Raw genomic sequence first — 17746 nt, 5'->3', positions numbered from 1 at the left:
TTCCCTGTGTAAACTGCAGCAGGTTGGGGAGTGCTTTAATTTACACTGGCTGCCAAGCAGCTGGGGATCAGCACAGGTGCAGGGAGCCCTGGCCACACCCTCTTACCCACCATCAACAGCTGAGAGGTGGGATGGTGTAGAAGCCACTCTGTCCCAGGGGCTCTGATTGGCTTTAGAGCTGGAGGAGCATCAAGTGGCCCAAACGCAGGGAATTGAGACCAAAAAGTTGCCACCTCCAGCAGAGATTTCCCCTAGGCAGCAGGAATGGGAATGCCTTGGTTCTCCATTCAGTTATACATACTGGGTCACACCACAGGTCCATCTAGCTCAGTATCCTGCCTTCCGGCCGGGACCAGCTGTTCTCTAACCCTTCCCAGGAATATTTGCCTTTATTTTATACCCTAAAATTGGGAGCTCCCAGTGAGTGCTTTAACCGCTGGCACTACCGTGCAAACGTACCCGTCTTCCGTGTCCCCCACCCACCCCATTCCCTCTCGGCTGGCTTACCCACCTGCTGCATCTTGCAGGGCACTTAGCCCGTGAGTAGCAGGGATTGTCCTTGGAATGCTGGATGGTCCCTGCTTGTGCCCCATTTGGTGTGAGATGCAACGGATCAGTGGCTGTATTCGGACACGTCCAGCGGGATCACCAGGGTAAGACTCGTGGGCTGGGCCAAGATAACAGCAGTGAATTTCTCCATTGTTTTGATCCTAATCTCCAGGAGCTCAGGCCCTGCTGCGCTGCAGCCAGGCCGTAGTGTGTTACATAACAGGTAGGTGGTTACTCTCCTTTCCCCTCCACCCCTTGCTCTTTGGTTTCATCCCCCTCTGCTTTGGAGAGTAGCAGAATCTGCACTTAGATCCCAGCCAGAATTTCACACTGGGGCCCGAGCTTTTTTTATAAGCCGAACCAAAGCCCTGCAACTCGACCTCTCCAGCCACGGGGGTGTTGGGATACCTGATCTGAGTACAGATTCTCCATTAGCTGAAGCAATCAATCCCCTTTCTCCCTCCCCCAAACACCTCTGGAGCTCACCAGGGCCCACACGGTTAATAGCTCCGGTAGCAGCCGTGCCATCCCTGCCTCCCTGTGATTGGTTAGGAGGACTCAGGCTCAGCCTTTTATTCCTCCTTGCTGTTGTGCTGGAAGGTGGCACAGTGTGGGGAAGAGGACAGTGACGGAGAAGCCCAGCCAGACACGGGCACCCAGTTGCTGTGCTCCGTGGGGCAAGAAGAGGGTGTTGGCACCCCACAGCTGCCATGGGGGGCAGACTCAGGGGCTCTTGGATTTTCCCCTTGTTCTTGGCTGGGTTAATTCAGCCTAACCAGGGACAGGAGAAACAGAAGGTAAGGGGAAATCCCACCGGAGAACGGTGTGCATGCAGGGTCCATGCAGGGTCGGTGCTTTGACATGATGCTGTTGGGTCCCAGGGGGCATGCTGGGGTTGGGAGGGCATCCTTCATCCCTGTCTGGGGGTCTCGCCCATACACTCATCAGGAGAGATGGACACAAATTGGATCTGGGTTTCAATGCCCTAAAGTTCAGGTGTGTTGGGATCTGGGTGGGGTGCAGAGGGCTTGGGGTGAACAGCTCCCCACAGAAAGGAACAGAGTTCCCATTTCTAATGGGGGTTTGGTCTGGGCCAATTCCTGTTCGCAGCAGGCAAACAAGGGGAATGCACTGATTTGCTGGCGGGAGAAAGGGATACTTTCTCATTCCCTGTCTCAGCTGATTCCTTCTTTCCCTTCTGCCTAACTGGGTTTCACCTATTTAAATACACGGTGTTAGTGCAGGGGACACAGACGCTGCCTTTTCTTCTCCCTGCTCCCTCGCTGCACCCCACCTACCGCTGTGGCAGCTCCCCCATTCCAGCTATCAGGGTGAAGCTTCCTTTTGGCCTGTGCAGAGTCCTGGGGCCCCAGGGAATGATTATTCCAGGGAGCCTGGCTGCCTGAGGATCTTAGAGGAAGAGGAAAACATCTAATCAGTGTCATTGTCTCGGTTGCTTAAGTGAGCAGGGATCCTTGCTTAGAAACACGGGTCAAGTTACATTGGGAACAAGTTTGGTGGCTCTCTGACAGATCACGTCATGAAGCCAGCACACCAGTCAACGTGACTGGCAAGCTCTGTGCATGCCAACGCCAGGACTGGACTAGAGGGGAGGTGGTAGGGTCGGAGTGGGAGGCATCAGAAGAGCTGTGGGAGGTGTCCAGGGAGTAAGGAGGGCCCAGTGATTAGGGCGCAGGCCTGGGACTTGAGTTGCACTGGCAGATCTCCATGGGGAAGCCTAGCTGAGCTGTCGCCTGCCTCCCCCCTGGATGCTTGTCTCTGGCAGGCCTATCAGCTCCCAAAACCGGGCTTACGTGAGAGTTGAGTGCTGCATAATTCCTAGGCTGCTGCTCTGCATCACCCATCCATTGCCTAGGAAGTGACTGTGATGTCACAAGCCCGGAGTGGTAGTGTCTTGGACTGAATCAGAGGAGCTGGGTGGAAAGGGAGAAAGCTACAAACATTTGGCTCCCAGTCTGTTAACCCTGTTTTGTCTGCCTGTGCTGGAGGCTGCCTTGCCCTCCTGCTGACAGAGGATGGGAGGGAGATGGCAGGGGGAGATAATTCTAGATGCCCTGGGCTCAGAGTGTCAGAAGGAAGGGTTGTAGGGTGATGAAGTGCGAGAGACAGGTGCGCTGACACCCCAGTGCTGGACATGGGGGGGAAATGCATGCTAGGCTGCATGAGGTAATTAGATACAATTATTGCAACAGTCCTTAGTCTCCCCTATACCTTCTGTATGGGTTCCTGCAAAGACCAAGATAGCATGTCGAATCCCAGTCAGGAATCAGGGCCCTCACTGTGCTAGGGGCTGTACAGACATATAATGAAATGGTGGTCCTCCCACCAAAAAGAACTCACATTCTAAGATGATAGTGAGAGGCAACAGATGGATCTGACAGACAGGGGCTGCAACAGTGAGATGGTTGTGAGGAGCATAGCAAATAGCAGTCACATTACAGTTATATAAACCGTATTCACTGACGTTAAGCTGGCACATATCAGCGCTCTGAGTGCATCTTGCCTTCTGAGAACATGAAAGTGAAACAAAATACCAACTGAGCAAACAACTTAAGAACCCAGGGAGTTCAGAGTTGGGGTTATATGTACAAACCCCCCAAACTTTGGAAGGTTTTAGACCCATAATTATTTCTTCACTTCTTCTCTGATGTAGAGGGGAAGTAAAAGTAGTTCTAAAAATAATAAAATATATAACAAATGGAATAAAGAGGAAGTGGATAGTAATGAATATAAATCAGAAGCTAGGAATTGTAGAAAATTGATAAGGGAAGCAAAGAGACACAAGGAGAAATTTATGGCCAGCATAGTTGAGGACAGTAAGGAGTTTTTAAAGTATGTTAGGAACAAAAAGAATCCTGATGATGGTATTGGTCCATTACTAAATGGAAATGGTAGAATGATCAATAATTAATCAGAAAAGGCAAAAGTGTTCAATACATATTTCTGTTCTGTGTTTGGGGAAAAAAACAAATGATGTAGTCACATTTTATGATAACACTCTTTCTATTCCACTAGTATCTCAGAAGGATGTTAAATAGCAGCTACTAGAGTTGGACATTTTTAAGTCAGCACATCCGGATAATTTTCACCCAAGAGTTTTAAAAGGGCTGGCTGAAAAGCTTGCTGGACCGTTAAAGCTGATTTTTAATAAGACTTGGAACACTGGAAAAGTTCCAGAATACTGGAAGAAAGCCAACATGCCAATACTTAAAGCTGGTAAATGGGATTATCTGGGTAATGAGAGGCCTGTCAGTCTGACATAGATCCCAAACAAGATAATGGAGCAGCTGATAAGGGCTTCGATTAATAAGAATGAAAGGAGGGTAATGTAATTAATGCAGCTCAGCATGGGTTTATGGAGAGCAGACCCTATCAGACAAACTTGATGTTTTTAATTTTGATTCCAGTTTTGTTTGATAAAGGTAACAGTGTTGATGCAATATATTTAGACTTCTGTAAGCCATCTGCCTTGGTACTACATGACATTTTGATTAAAAACACCAGAAAGATATAAAATTAACATGGCATACATGAAATGGATTAAAAGCTGGCTAACCGGTCTCAACGTAACCATAAACAGAGAATCCTAATCAAACAGGTGTTTGTTTCTAGTGGTGTTCCATAGGGACCGGTTCTTGGCCCTGTGCTATTTAACATTTTTACTAAGGTCTGGAAGAAAACATAAAATCATCACTGATAAAAGTTTGCAGATGACAGGAAAAATTGGGGGAGCGGTAAATAATGAAGAGGACAGGTCACTGATTCCGAGTGATTTGGATCGCTTGCTGAACAGGGCACAAGCATTTTAATAGAGCTAAATGTAAATGTATCCATCTAGGAACAAAGAATGTAAGCCACACGTACAGGACAGGGGACTCTATCCTGGGACGCAGGGATTCTGAAAAAGATTTGGGGGTGTTGGTGGATAATCAGCTGAACAGGAGCTTTGGGCAAAGGGGCTAACGCAATCCTCAGAGGCATGAAAAGGGGAATCTTGAATTGCAGAGAGGTGGTTTTACTTTGTATGTTGCTTTGGTGCCACTGCTGCTGGAATCCTGTGTCCAGTTCCAGTGTCCACAATTCAAGAAGGAGGGTGGCAAATTGGAGAGGGTTCAGAGAAGAGCCACAAGAATGACTAAAAGGTCAGAAAACCTGACTTACAGTGAGAGACTCAAAGAGCTCAATCTATTTAGCTTAACAAAGAGAAGGTTAAGGGATGACTTGATTACAGCCTAGAAGCATCTACAACTATTTAATCATTTTAATAATAATACTCTGAAACCTATTTAATACTGGGCTCTTCAGTCTAGCAGAGAAAGGTCTGTCACTACCCAGCAGATGGAAGTTAAAGCTGGACCAATGCAGACTGGAAATAAGATGTACATTTTAAACAGCGAGAGTAATTAATCATTAGAGAAGGTCAGATTAGATGATCACAGTGGTCCTTTCTGACCTTGGAATCTATGAAGCTGTGCTCTTTGTCGGTGTGACCATGGGCTTGGGTAGTTACCCAATATTGCTGTGATTGTATAAAATAGACACACATTTGCAACACCCAACTTATTGGAAAAACCTGGAGTATTGGAGCATCATCATTAGGTTTAAGAGTTAACATCTCATTGAGGTGAAGGGCATTCATGCCTTGTGGAGCTGCTGTTTCAGACTCCGGGAATCCATTCTGCACTGGTTACACTCAGGTCACTATGGGAAGGTTTCCTTCACAGCCTGAAGGGTTAGGCACTTTGTGCTTATGCAAGAAGAATTGGAACCCAGCCTAAAGGCAGATCCAGCCCTGGGCTGTGTGCTTGGCATTTCGATCCTAGAGTCTGCAGGAGCAGGTTTCCCTTCCTGAGACCCTCTGGGAAGCTGTAGGGACAGGAGCAGGCAATCTCTCATACCAGGGCCCTTCCCCTGCCAGGGGAGCAGCTAGATGCGCTTTTGTTTCTCGTCCTGATGAGAAAGATCCCTTCCCCTCTGTGTCTCTCTAAATCTGTCCTGGTGAACAGGGAGCCTGGGCCACCTTGGGGCACAGTGGCTCTGCCTGACACCCACGGCTGAGTGGGATCCTAGTAACAGCCTGTTTCTAGGTGACAGACACTCAGCCAGGAGCCAGGCAGTGAGGAGTCACAAACCAGTGTAAATCCCTCTGACAGTAATCCTTCTAGGGAGCAATCTCCCCTGGCTCGTCTCACACGCACAGGATGGGGCAGCCAGTGCCCCCTCCTTTCAAAGGCTGTTCCTCTCCCATCCCTGCAGAAGAAGCAAAGGGGCCAGCGTGAGCGGGTCAGCTCCTCTCCTTGTGCAGAAGCGAGCCAGTAGAAAGAGGCTCAAGGTTTCTTCTTCACTGTTGACACACTGTGGCTATTTTTGGTCCTTTCCCTCCCCACCTGTGGTTCTGTGGCTGCTGCTTGGGTGGAGTAAACATGCAAGCAGCTGCAGCCCTGGAAAGTCAGAGGCACTGGGTGGGAGGCCAGTGCCTGTCAAACACCATTTCTGAGACTCCAGCGGGATGAGCACACCATGCGAGAGCCCAGCATTGGCTGCTGGCTGCCATTTGGTCTGGGAAGAGGCTTTGTGTGAGAAACCCTGACCAGGCTATCCACTGAGCCCAGCCAAGGCTGCCAGAGACAAATCCTAACGGGGGCTGGAACAATGTGTATAGTGGGGGTGCTGAGAGCCATTGACCCAAATTGCATATGATGGAAACCACGTCAAGCCTGGGGATTCCAGCCCCTATGAATCCTACCCCTTAGCAGAGCCAGGATAGGAGAGACACGCCCTAGGGCTTAACTCCCGAGAGCGCCCCCGCCTCACTGTTAATGTGTGCTCCTTTGTGCCTCGCTAAGCCAGGCCTGTTTGCAGGGAGCAGGGGTGCAATGAAAAAGGAAGGCAGCGTTCAAACAAAGGGAACCAGGGAAAAGATTTTCCTCTCGCTGGTAGAACGTATCGCCCTCTCTGCATGCAACTAACCCAGCTTCCCATGCGACAACCACCATCTTGGCTGACACACCAGGGAGTGCCATGGGGCTGCCCCAACTCTGGGGAGGTGCGCAGGTGAGGCCCTGGAACACACACTTCGCAGTGGGTCACCTGAACGTTGCTCTCTCGGGGAACGCACCAAATGGCATGGAATCGCAAAGCCCTTTTCTGGGGCAGGGGATGGCGTCCCACTGGGCCCCTTCCCCTCCCTAAACTGGATGTTGTCCCTCTGCATATTCCTCGAAAGAGAGGGGTGGAGGCTGGCTGGAGGGGAGAGGCACTCAGGGAGCACGTGAATGAGGAGAAGAAGGGGAGAAAGGAGGCTGAGGATAGGAGCAGGGCTGAGGAGAAGGGAAGCAGAGGAATGAAATAACGGTTGCCGAGGAGGTGGAGGAGATGAAGGGAAGGGTGGCAGTGAAGATAGGATGGCAGGGGTTGAGGAGGTGGAGAAGGACCGAGAGGAAAGATTGAAGTAGATCATCCCTGGATCCAAACCTCCCTGTGGTTGGTGGGAGGGGCTGGGTTCAGACTCTAAAGGTGGATCAGAACCTCACAGCTGTCTCCATCCTCTCCTGAGCTGAGCCAAACCTGGCCGCGCCGAAGGATCCCAGCAGTGTGCCTTGGCCCCCACCAGGCAGAGCGGGTGAAGGGGAAGCCAGGAGAGGAACTGGGGGCTCTGGAGTGCCTCGGGGAACAGAGTAAAACCCAAAGAAGCTAGTTAATCGCTGGTCTTCAGACTTTGTTGCTTGCCTCTCTCCAGCCCTGCCCCTTCTCACGTGCCCTGTCTGGCTGTTTTCCAGGTGAACTGTTACAATTCAGTGGAGGAAACAATCTACAGGTATGGGGCCGTCACCATCGACGGGCAGGAGTACATCTCCTTCGGGAAGTACAAAGGGAAGACGATTCTCTTTGTGAATGTGGCTACCTACTGAGGACTCACCATGCAGTACCTGGGTAAGATCCCCTGCCCGGAGGAAGGAGGGGGGGATTGTGCTGGAGTCTGGGATAGCCACCTCTGCACACCTCAGAACACTGGGGGTGGGGGACCTTGGCGTAGGCCAAAGAGAAAAGGAAGGTTGTGAAGTGAAAGAGGACGTGGCAATGAGGGGGGTGGGGTGGGAATCCTTACTGAGCGAGTGGAAAGCCACTGCTGGTGCAGGGGTCAGATCAGGGGTGTTGTGGGGCAGATGGAGCAGAGGAGGGATGGCCAGGGCATGCCTGGGCTCCAGCGATTTCCCCCTTGCCACAACATTATAACGGAGACAGGGAGAGAGAGATGACAGCACAAGCAAGGATTTAAGCACAGATGGGGCCCAAGTGCCAGGAGACCCATGCTGCTGCTAGGAAGACTGAGGGGAAGCTGATGTGATGGCGTATAGCTCACTACTGCTGAAGGAGAATGCCAAGACTTCTGCCTCTGGGGTCTGATCCTGGCCTCAGAGTCCTGGGAGAAGCACAGAACTGGAGCTCTCTCCCACCTCCCATGTGCTTCAGATTCCCAGCCAAGTGTGTCTCCATCACAAATGGGTGCCATCTCGAACGGCAGCTGGCTGCTTGGTGACACCATGTGCGACTCAGCCCCTGGGACAGCAGCTCCCATCGATTGCTGTGACTAACCTGCCTCTGGTGGGGTTTTCTTGTGCGCAGAATTGAATGCACTACAGAAGGAGCTGGCGCCGCATGGACTCGTCATCCTGGGCTTCCCCAGCAACCAATTTGGCAAACAAGAACCCGGCGAGAACTCCGAAATCCTCCCCGCGCTGAAGTGAGTAGACACGGAGTGACACAGGGGCCTGAGATCCCTTGCGGGGGGTGGGGTCAGCATGGCTGCTCTGGGTTCTCTCCTCTAAACGCCCTGGCTGCCACCTGGGCTGGAAGAGGGTGGAAGCAGGCAGTGCCTAGTCAAGTGGATATACTGGAGATCAGTAACAAGAGTGGCACTAATTCCCTATTGTGTCTCTGAACCCACGCTAAGCCCCAGGGTAATTACAGCCAGTTGCTCCGCACGGTATCTGACAGGGGTTCAGGTGTGTAGATTAGTGTTGAACCGAGCTCAGCGCGGTCAGGCTGCTTGACCTCAGCCACTAAGCAGGTGGCTCTGGGTCCCGGCCTTTAGATGCAGTTGCTGCAATCTGCTAACTGCATGCTGACCCTGCAGGCTGCCTCCCGCAGGGCCCAGGCTCCTCCCTGCTGCTGGTGACGTAGGGGAAGCAAGGCTGAGGCCCCATCACGCCAGCAACTGCAGCAGCATCAGTGAAACAGTGCACGGGAGTGATTTAAAAATGGTTCCAGCCCCCACAGCCTGCCTGAGCATGTAGACCAGTAACCATTTAGAAAACAGTTTACAAGCCTGGTTGCTCACCAGGACCCTGCTGTGTCTAGAACATGGGTTAGGCCAGGCTTCCACCAGCCGGGCAGCGTGTATGGGCAGAAACAGGAGTTTCATCACTGTCTCCATGCTAGGTGAAGATGGGCCTGTGGAACTCCTTGCCTGAGGAGGTTGTGAAGGCTAGGACTATCACAGGGTTTAAAAGAGAACTAAATACATTCATGGAGGTTAAGTCCATAAATGGCTATTAGCCAGGATGGGTAAGGAATGGTGCCCCAGCCTCTGTTTGTCAGAGGGTAGAGATGGATGGCAGGAGAGAGGTCACTTGATTGTTACCTGTTAAGTTCATTCCCTCGGGGCACCTGGCATTGGCTGCTGTTGGAAGACAGGATACTGGGCTGGATGGACCTTTGGTCTGACCCAGTATGGCTATTCTTATGTTCCTTTGAACTGGAACCTGACTCCTCTCTCTTTGATTTCAGATACGTCCGGCCTGGGGGCGGCTTTGTCCCGAATTTCCAGCTTTTTCAGAAAGGGGATGTGAACGGGGAGGAGGAGCAGAAGTTCTACACCTTCCTGAAGGTGCGTGCTTCCAAGCGCCCTGTCTGGAGACCAAGCCCCCAGGTTTGGGGAGCAGTAGGTGGGGGCAGGATAGCTTTCCCCAGCACACAGTGTCATTGATGCTCATCCTTCGCTCTCCTTGCAGAACTCCTGCCCTCCCGTGGTGGAAAGCTTTGGTGACCCCAAAAAGCTTTTCTGGGAGCCCCTGAAGATCCACGACATCAAGTGGAACTTCGAGAAGTTCTTGGTTGGCCCGACTGGGCGGCCTGTGATGAGATGGTGCCCCAGGACAAACTTGGCCGTGGTGAAGAATGACATCATAGATTACATGAAGCGACAGGTCTTTGGTCAGAGGAGACAGCCCCTGGTCAGAGGAGACTAATGTAGAGATGTCAGCGGTGGGATGGGGTAGGACTCAATGCTTTATCCACAGCCAAAAATCTCCATGCAATGCATCCAAAGAACTGAATCCCTTGATACAAAATCCCTTCTGCTATGACACCCATACAGGTGCAATCTGCTAGGAAAGGCACGAGTCTCTACAGACTAGTTTGCATGCACGCTTGTGCTACTCTGTAGAGACTGGCCCTGACCCCCACTTGCTATAGACCGGTCCTGCAACATGTTTTGGGGAAATGGTTGCCTAAAATGACATTGGATTTGCACCAGTCACCTATCTCCCTGTAGCATCACCTCCTCACGCTGCAGCCAGACCTGTCTGCCGTTCTTAACCTGCCCTTCTCCACTGCCACCCTCTCCGTTCTGGAGAGATTCATTATTAGCCAAGCTTTCCACTTCCTACAGAAACATGGACAGGGGAAATCTCAGGGGAGGGGAAAGACTCTTTACAAGTACAGAGACCGGCCCTCTCCACTGCTCCCTCAGGAACAGACTCCTGCTGAAAGCCACTCATCACTATTTATTTAGCAGTCCAGCCCTCCTCTCTTAGAACTGATCTTGCTGTATATTTGCCTTTGCCATCCCCATAAGTTGGGCTCCTCCTGCTCTTGTCCCAGACCTGGCAGGAGAGCCCTTGGTGACAGATGGGCTTGGATAATGTGCCTGGTCCCACCCCTCCCCACAAAACCTTCCACACCTGGAAAGTACCCCTTGGAATCTCTCCTCCTGCAGCCCTGAGCTCCCCAGAGGGCGAGTTCTCTCTAGCTGCTGTGGCTTAGTGTGTAATCGTGAGAGCAGGGCATAGGCTCTGGGTGCTAGGAGAATGCATCACCATGAAGGTTAGGTCTAAAAGCCCCCCAAAGGGTGGACCTGTCCCAAGCCTGCATGGGTGTAGAGCAGCCCTTCCAGTGCATTCAAGCTGCTCTGCAGTTTCCTGTGCAGGGATGCGCTCTCCTCTCTCTCCCAGGAACCCAGCTTCTCCTCCCACGCCCACAGCTTGTGTAGAGCTGTAGAAATGCAAAATAAACACCTGTGCAACCAGGCAAGGGGGCGCTTGGTTTTTAAAGAGTTTGGGGGGGGGGTGTTTCCTTTCATGCAAGAGCATGAGCCAGCAAGTCCATCTGGCACCTGATCCTGCCGGGCCCCAGCTCTTGACTCAGTCATCTCCCCCTCTCCTGGGCTCCAACACCAGCTCCTGTCATCCCAGGCATGAGACGCTACCCAGATGAGCTCATAGACAAGGGCCCTTGAGATGCTGCAACTGCCAGGGGACCCAGGGCCCTGCGGTCCTCACCCTACCGGTGACAGCGACAGGACCAGCTGGCTTGGGCTGAGAGCTCGGTGGGAGCGAGGGTGTGTCTATCTCACAGCACCTGACCTCCAACCTGCCTCTTTCTGTTGATCACAAACCCTCCCACCACAGTGTCAAAGGACTCCCCTTCCTCAGCCATGGGGCCAAACCCACCCATGCCCCACACCAGCTGAGTGCCTCAGTCTTCAATGGACTTGCCCTCAGTACAGGTGCTCTTATCCCCATTTCCCAGATGGGGCACAGAGAGACTAAGTGACTTGCTCAAGGTCCCACAGAAAGTCTGTGGCAGAGTCCCAGACTCACCCCAACCCCTGACCCCTCCTCCTCCTCGTGGGCTGGTGCAGGAAGAGATCCCTCCCTCTCCTGTTTCAATCTAAGCCACTTGCTGGACAGATGATCACAAGAAGCACCAAGGCTGCAGAAGCGCTTGGGTGTCCCTAGGCGGAGTGGGGCTGTGACCACCCCGGGACAGATACTGGCTATGGGGACTGGTGTGACACTGTGCCTTACTCATCCATCTCCACCTGTACAGCTAGGAGCAGGCTTGAGGGAGGTGTGCCAGGCCCAGAGCAACATGGAAAGTTCTGCTCCCAAAAAAGGAAGCCCCCCCTGTCCTCTCCAGCCATTATCTGATCATGCAAAAGCACCCCCCGCATCCCTCTCTGAATTCCCTATGCACAGTGGGGAGATGGGCACCCCAAAATCAGCTCCCTGCAGTAGCAGATGATACTTGTGTCAGGAGTGAGGGAGTAGTTTCTGGCTGGGGAAGCTTCACAATTGCTAGTTAAGAAGCACTGTGACGAAGAGCAAAACTCTGCCAGCAATTCAGCTTAGGGCACTAGCCTAACACTCTGTTTTCACTCGAAGACGGGAACCCTTTGCTAGGAATCGCCGCTGTCTGAGAACACAAGGCAACAAAGCAAGCTCACAGTGGACAATGCCTGGGGTGGAAAATCTCCAGATAGTTTATTAAGGAGTATTGCAAAGGAACCGTTATCGTTACAATTCACGGTAATTTTTCTGCACAGAAACCAACCAACCCGTGTCAGAGATTTGTACATGCATCTCTGGGGTAGACGTTTGCCCCCTGGGGGAATGGAGGGGGTTTGTTTTCCAGGATATTTGGTACACGGAGCATTTCAAAATCTAGGCTGAGTGGCTGGATTTGTATCAGTTTAAAACATTAGCATGTCTTAGATGTGTGAGCAAAATGGATGGTGAAACATCTCAAATCCATGGAAATGGTCTTCTCCATGTGGAGAACCCATGGGGATTGGGGTACGAAAAACAGGCCCCCTCACCCCTTTTCAGCTGCAATAACAACACGGGTCGCTGTGCGTAGTAAACACAGAGCCATTGGCTAGAAAGGCAGCTCAGAGCCAGAGCTAGATGTTTCGTGGTGGGGCCCAGTGCCCAACCTAGTCAGACCCCTCTGGGGATGTCACTCTTACACTAGTTTTCATCTGAAGCAGGGATGGCTTTTTGCATACAAGACTGACACGAATCCAGGCCTAGATACAGAGCTGTAAGGAACGGGATTTAACACACATGAACAGGGAACTGAAGGGACAGGCAGCAACCAGAGCAAAGGAACGAGAGGCTGGGCGGTTTAGGAGCCACGCTGAAAAAAAAACAACAGACACTGGGCAGTGGGTGCAGAACTGGGCAGTCACAGGAAGCCAGCAGGCCCCGAGGGGACCCACCGAGCTGAGAGACTGATGTCAGGGGAGATCAAATCATGGAGCGTTTTACACACGCGTATGCTAGTTACAAGCTTCATGCGCTGTAAGCCGGGTGGGTGTCCCTTTTGCTATCGAGCTGTATTCACAGGAATAGTACAGCCAGCCTCCAGAGCTGGGGTTTTGTTATTCTCCCTCTGGTCTGGGGCAGGCAGGGCAGATTGAGCCAAAAGAGCAGGTCCATTAGTTCAGAGGCAGAAGCAGATTCAAGTCTCTACCTATGGACTAGCCCCTAGAAGCGGACAAGGAACCGCTTCTGTTAGCCTGGGTTACACTGGTAGCCTTGTCTTCACACCCCCATGGCCAAATCCACTTGCTTTGCACATGTGAACAGTGCCTGGGAAGCCCATGGGGCCACTCATATGAACCAGACAAACAGAGGCCAGCTCACTAAATACAGAGCTGTTAGATTGACAGTCTGAAATCCTGAGTCACAGAGGGGTTCTTGGGGACACGGGCGCCATGTGATCATGGACAACAGCCCAGTGAATGGCTAGTGGGCGAATGCACCCCATGGACTGCAACATGTGCAGTGCAGAGTCAGCAAACAGACAGTTATCAGCTGGCCTCCCGTACTGCAAGCTCCCCTGGGGTTTAAGTTCACACCCTCTGGTCTATGCAGCAGATTTAAATTGAGATCATGGGGAGGGTGTGCATACACAGACAGGCATTATATTGAAATATCTAACAGTATGGACAGGCACATTTCTGCACAAACAATACAAAACCCAAACTACTTTGAAAAGGAGTCCAGCGCAAAGCTGGGACCAAGGCTGATGAAGCACACATGATTTAGAGAGCTGGGGGTGCTCCAGCGTGCTGCTCACTTCCTGAATTTACCCTCCTATGTCCTACGATTGTCCAGGGTTACGTCGACCCACAGCACCTCCCTCGGATGGGGGTAGTCCCTTTCCAGGGACTGTCAGCAGCTGGAGGGGACTGGAGTCCATTCCCATCCCAGAAAGGAAACCCAAGAAGATGGAGTAGGGGAGGAAAAGGTGAGGGACAATGAGTTGGGTGTTTTCTCTGCAGAGAAGATGGGGTGAAAAGCTCCTCTTCTCCCCTTCCCTTCCCTTCCAGTTATTGTTCAACAGTATAGAAAACGGCAGAGATCTGCCCACTGTTCCTCAGAACTAGCCCACACAGCTAACAGGGAATTGGAGGAACCAGGGGAAGTGACACCCACAAGAAAGAAGGGGCAAGAGCCCCTCAAAGCACACATTACCATTTGCGTAATTAACATACAGCAGATTAATTAAAGACAACAATACACTGCACACACAATACGCTTACATAAGAACAGACACATTAGCCTCTTCAGGGAGACTGAGGAATCGGAACGTGGCCATTCCTTTCCTGTCCTCAGACCTTGTTTCATTGTCATTTTTTTCTTTGGAAGACCTGTCACCCCTTCAAAGCCACTGCCAGTACTGAACAGCAAGTACTCAGAGCCTCCTGTTCAGCACACCCCGGCACTTCACAACAGCTACCCCGGGGAGTCTGCAGAGCCGGGCAAACCCAGGGGTGCACTGCAGGGGGATAAAACAGGATGGAGTAGAACAGGTCTGCCTGGGCCCACAAAGGAACTTGTGTCTATTGTTTGCTGCTTCTATCAGGTTTTCCTCCTCTCCCTCGGGTCCCCACTTCAGCAAGGTACAGCACACGCTTGTCTTTGAGCAGGTGAGAGGTCCCACCGATGTCAAAGCACGCCTGATGTTAGACACGTGCTTAAAGCACCTTGCTGAATCGGGCCCTAAAATCTTAACTCATTACTGAAAGGTGGCTCGTTAGCTCTGCTTTGAGGACGTGGGAGAAGAGGGGTAGAGTTCACAGCCTGCTCCCTGGGAGCAATAAAGGCAGGGTTATTGCACACCATAGACCAGCGGCTCCCTGATCACTCAGACTGGACTGTGAGGTCAATCTATGAGGGATGCCACATCTTCTATGGACAGCGAGTCTGTATGTATATATATGTACACAGGGCTGGGCAGTATCTACATGGGGCAAGCGCTACATGCCCGAGTTTCAATGGAGAGACAAGACACATTTACATTTGGCTCCTGGGCTCAGGATACTTTAAAAGCCATCCAAGCCAGAGCGCTCACTGTAGTCCTAGAGAGTGTTCACAGGTAAATGATATGAACCAATGGATTCAGTTTAGCTTCAGCTTGGCTTCTTTTTAACTATGAAAAGAACCACACACAATTAAACCCTCTCCCCTACCCATCTATCCAAGGTATCAGACAGCTGTTCAGCTGGCCTTTCTGCTCATCATGCGATTGTATGGGGCGGCTCTCCCACCTAAGCTATTTGATGGGAAAAAGTCTCTGGGGTCAGCCAGCAAATACATGTTAAAATACAAAACCAGGCTGCAGCAAAATCCTCCACGGAAGGCTCTGTTGAAACATAGGAAACGAGAGGCTCCCAGCAGGTGCTGCTGCAGAATGCAAGGCTGGGAATCAAATTAAAACCAAAGCGACATGGCTAGGAACAAGATCACCACACGGGGCCATTTGCACAACCCCCGTAGGCTGGGTTCCCAGTCAGGATTCCAAGGAAGCACCCATGCTACCTGCTCCTCAGCAGCTCCTCAGGGGACGGGGCGTTCTCTCTTCAGCAACTCCCAGCCCATCAAGGATCTGCTGTTATATACAGAGTGTGTGCACAGGATAACTAGCAGGAGGCAGGGTCTATACACACTCAGGCACGCACACTTCCCGTCCCCTCTTCTTCTGAGATTAGCCCACAGCTAAACCGGCCTTTGGTTTTTCGGTAACCCAAGCCCTGCAGGTTCTGAAAGACAGAAAGCACACCCACATTGCGTAAGTATCGCTCCACTCTCCTGGTACACACGCTATTTAGAGCCATTTTTAAACAGATCACAGCAGCATCTCACGTTATTCCCACGTGCTGGGTCAGGGGGCTGTCAGGGGCCATCTCAGGCCTGTAGTTAACTTTACTCTCAGCTTTGAGACAGGTGTTTCCATGCTCCTGGGGCTAAGCAGTGGCAGAGTTGAGGCCCAGTGAGTGCAAGGGAGTAGCGTGCAAGCTTCCCATGCTGGGCTCTCCCAAAGCACCTTGTTCTGTTCCACTACAGCCCCCGGATTCTCGTGCAGCAGGTCTGTGACGTGGACAAACCAATGCCAAGCTGGTGACAGAAGGGATTTGACCATGCACGCCCACTGCCTCAATGCACTGCAGTACTGTGCCCTTCCGAGCTGCAACACGAACGGCAGCTGTCCGGGGTTCTCACGCAGTGCCACTCTCAGGAGAAGGAAAGTAACCCCTGGCGTGCAAGAGCAGCGTTTCCTTACCGGATTCCTTGGGCAGTGGTTTCATTCCCTCCACTGCTTGGGAGTTCTGGGCCCTAGACACAGCACAAGGTGGGCGCCAGGTGTATTCTGGCTGAAAGGAAGAGCAAAGAACGAGGCAGCGTGAGGGAGGGCAGGAAACAGGAGATCTCAGATTCCGTACAGAACCACTTGGGGGGAGGCAGATGGGGATGTAGGAAGGATATTCCAGTGGCTAGGGCCCTGTCCCAAGACTTGAGAGATCCAGGTTCAATTCCGTGCTCCACTGGGCTTCCTGTGTGACCTTGGGCAAGTCACACAGTCTTTTGGTGCCTCAGTTTCCCTCTGTAGAATGGGGTAATAGACCCCCCCAGGGATAAATGCAAGAATGTGAGGATCTCAGATATTCTAGTGCTGGGGGCCAGATAAGCACCTAGATAGATAGATGGGGAAGAGGAAAATATCAGTGAGGTCAGATATACAGACACTGACATTTTGGTTCATCAGTGGTTGGAGTCCAGCAGATGGATCATGGACTCATGAGCCACAAACTCCTGACGGCTGTCCCTGGCTCTGCCACTAAGTCACACACCAATGTGCGGCCCACCAGCAGTGTGTGCAAATTGTCTGGATCAGTCATTTGTGCGTGCAGTCCCTCACATGTGCACGCAGTCACGCTGACTGCACACGTATTGTGTGTGCACAGCTGCACTCCCTCTGGGATAAGGAATGAGGCCCTTAGCCGGCAGGGGGTCAGGTGGAAGGAGGTTGCCAGGCTGCTACCTGGGGATTGTATGACAGGAACCACCTTGCCTGAAACACATCCAGACATTGCAGGAGAGGCTGGGAAGGAGCAGGATGGTCCCACCCTGGCCCAGCCTTATGGCTCCCCACGATGGTACTCACAGGAGGGAAGTGGTGAAAGTTTTGCACTGGTGGATGGTCGCCCGGCATTGCTGAAGGTGGGTACCGGATTTGCTGCCAGTCCTCGTAGCCACGGTAGACGGGGTGAGGCACTGGAGGGCTATACTGGAACTGGTACATGGGGCAGGTAGGGCCAAGAGGCCCTGGGACCGGCTCTGGGTGCAGCCTCTCTCCAGAAACCTGCAAGAGGCAGATGGGCAGATTCAGGAACAAAGCCGAGACAGCCCAGCTTATACAGAGCCCTCTTCTGCCCATCTGTGCCAGCCTAATGTGCCTGTCATGGTTGCATCTGTGCACCACGAGCCCTGGTCCTTGGCTCTGGCTGACAAGCACTTGGCACAAGATCCTAGGCAGAGGCAAAGATGCCTGTAAGATCCTTTCATGTCCTCTGATCCCGGCACCAGCCAAGGGCAGGTTCAGTCCCCAGCATCACCTACAGTAACCTCAGTGCTGCGATGGCTAGACGCCTTCCCCCCCACCCCGTACCGACCACACCTCGACACACCCTCTGTGCTGGGGGCAGGGGGCATAGAGCACACCGGTAACTCTGGTACACGTTCTGATTTCTTCGCCTCCCGAACAGCTGCCCACCAGCATGCAGGGGTTTTTACAGCCTGGGCACCAAACTGCCAGGGTAGCCCTG

General features: G+C 52.1%; 2 protein-coding genes across 6 annotated transcripts in view; one reads left to right on the top strand and one right to left on the bottom strand.

The window, feature by feature from the left end:
* Positions 1–1129: 1129 nt before the first annotated feature.
* GPX3 (glutathione peroxidase 3) lies at positions 1130–10880 on the top strand. Its single transcript, XM_050961633.1, has 5 exons — positions 1130–1346; positions 7350–7503; positions 8197–8314; positions 9361–9460; positions 9585–10880. The coding sequence occupies exons 1-5, from the start codon at positions 1260–1262 to the stop codon at positions 9819–9821; spliced, it is 696 nt and encodes a 231-aa protein (XP_050817590.1). The 5' UTR covers positions 1130–1259; the 3' UTR covers positions 9822–10880.
* A 3236-nt stretch (positions 10881–14116) lies between these two features.
* Positions 14117–17746, bottom strand: part of TNIP1 (TNFAIP3 interacting protein 1) — a 43741-nt gene continuing 40111 nt past the window's right edge. For 4 of the 5 annotated variants that reach the window (XM_050961545.1, XM_050961549.1, XM_050961546.1 and 1 more), the window contains 3 exons: positions 17086–17283; positions 16204–16294; positions 14117–15682 (listed from right to left, as the gene is read on the bottom strand). In XM_050961545.1, coding sequence (XP_050817502.1) covers positions 15639–15682; positions 16204–16294; positions 17086–17283 — 333 coding nt within the window. In that variant the 3' untranslated portion in view covers positions 14117–15638. The remainder of the gene's footprint in view (positions 15683–16203; positions 16295–17085; positions 17284–17746) is intronic. The other variant, XM_050961548.1, reaches the window with a different exon arrangement.

This window comes from Gopherus flavomarginatus, chromosome 7, assembly GCF_025201925.1.
Source record: "Gopherus flavomarginatus isolate rGopFla2 chromosome 7, rGopFla2.mat.asm, whole genome shotgun sequence".
Lineage (NCBI taxonomy): Eukaryota > Metazoa > Chordata > Testudines > Testudinidae > Gopherus > Gopherus flavomarginatus.
Note: the sequence above shows the minus strand (reverse complement) of the source record. Positions and strands in the feature narration are given on the sequence as shown.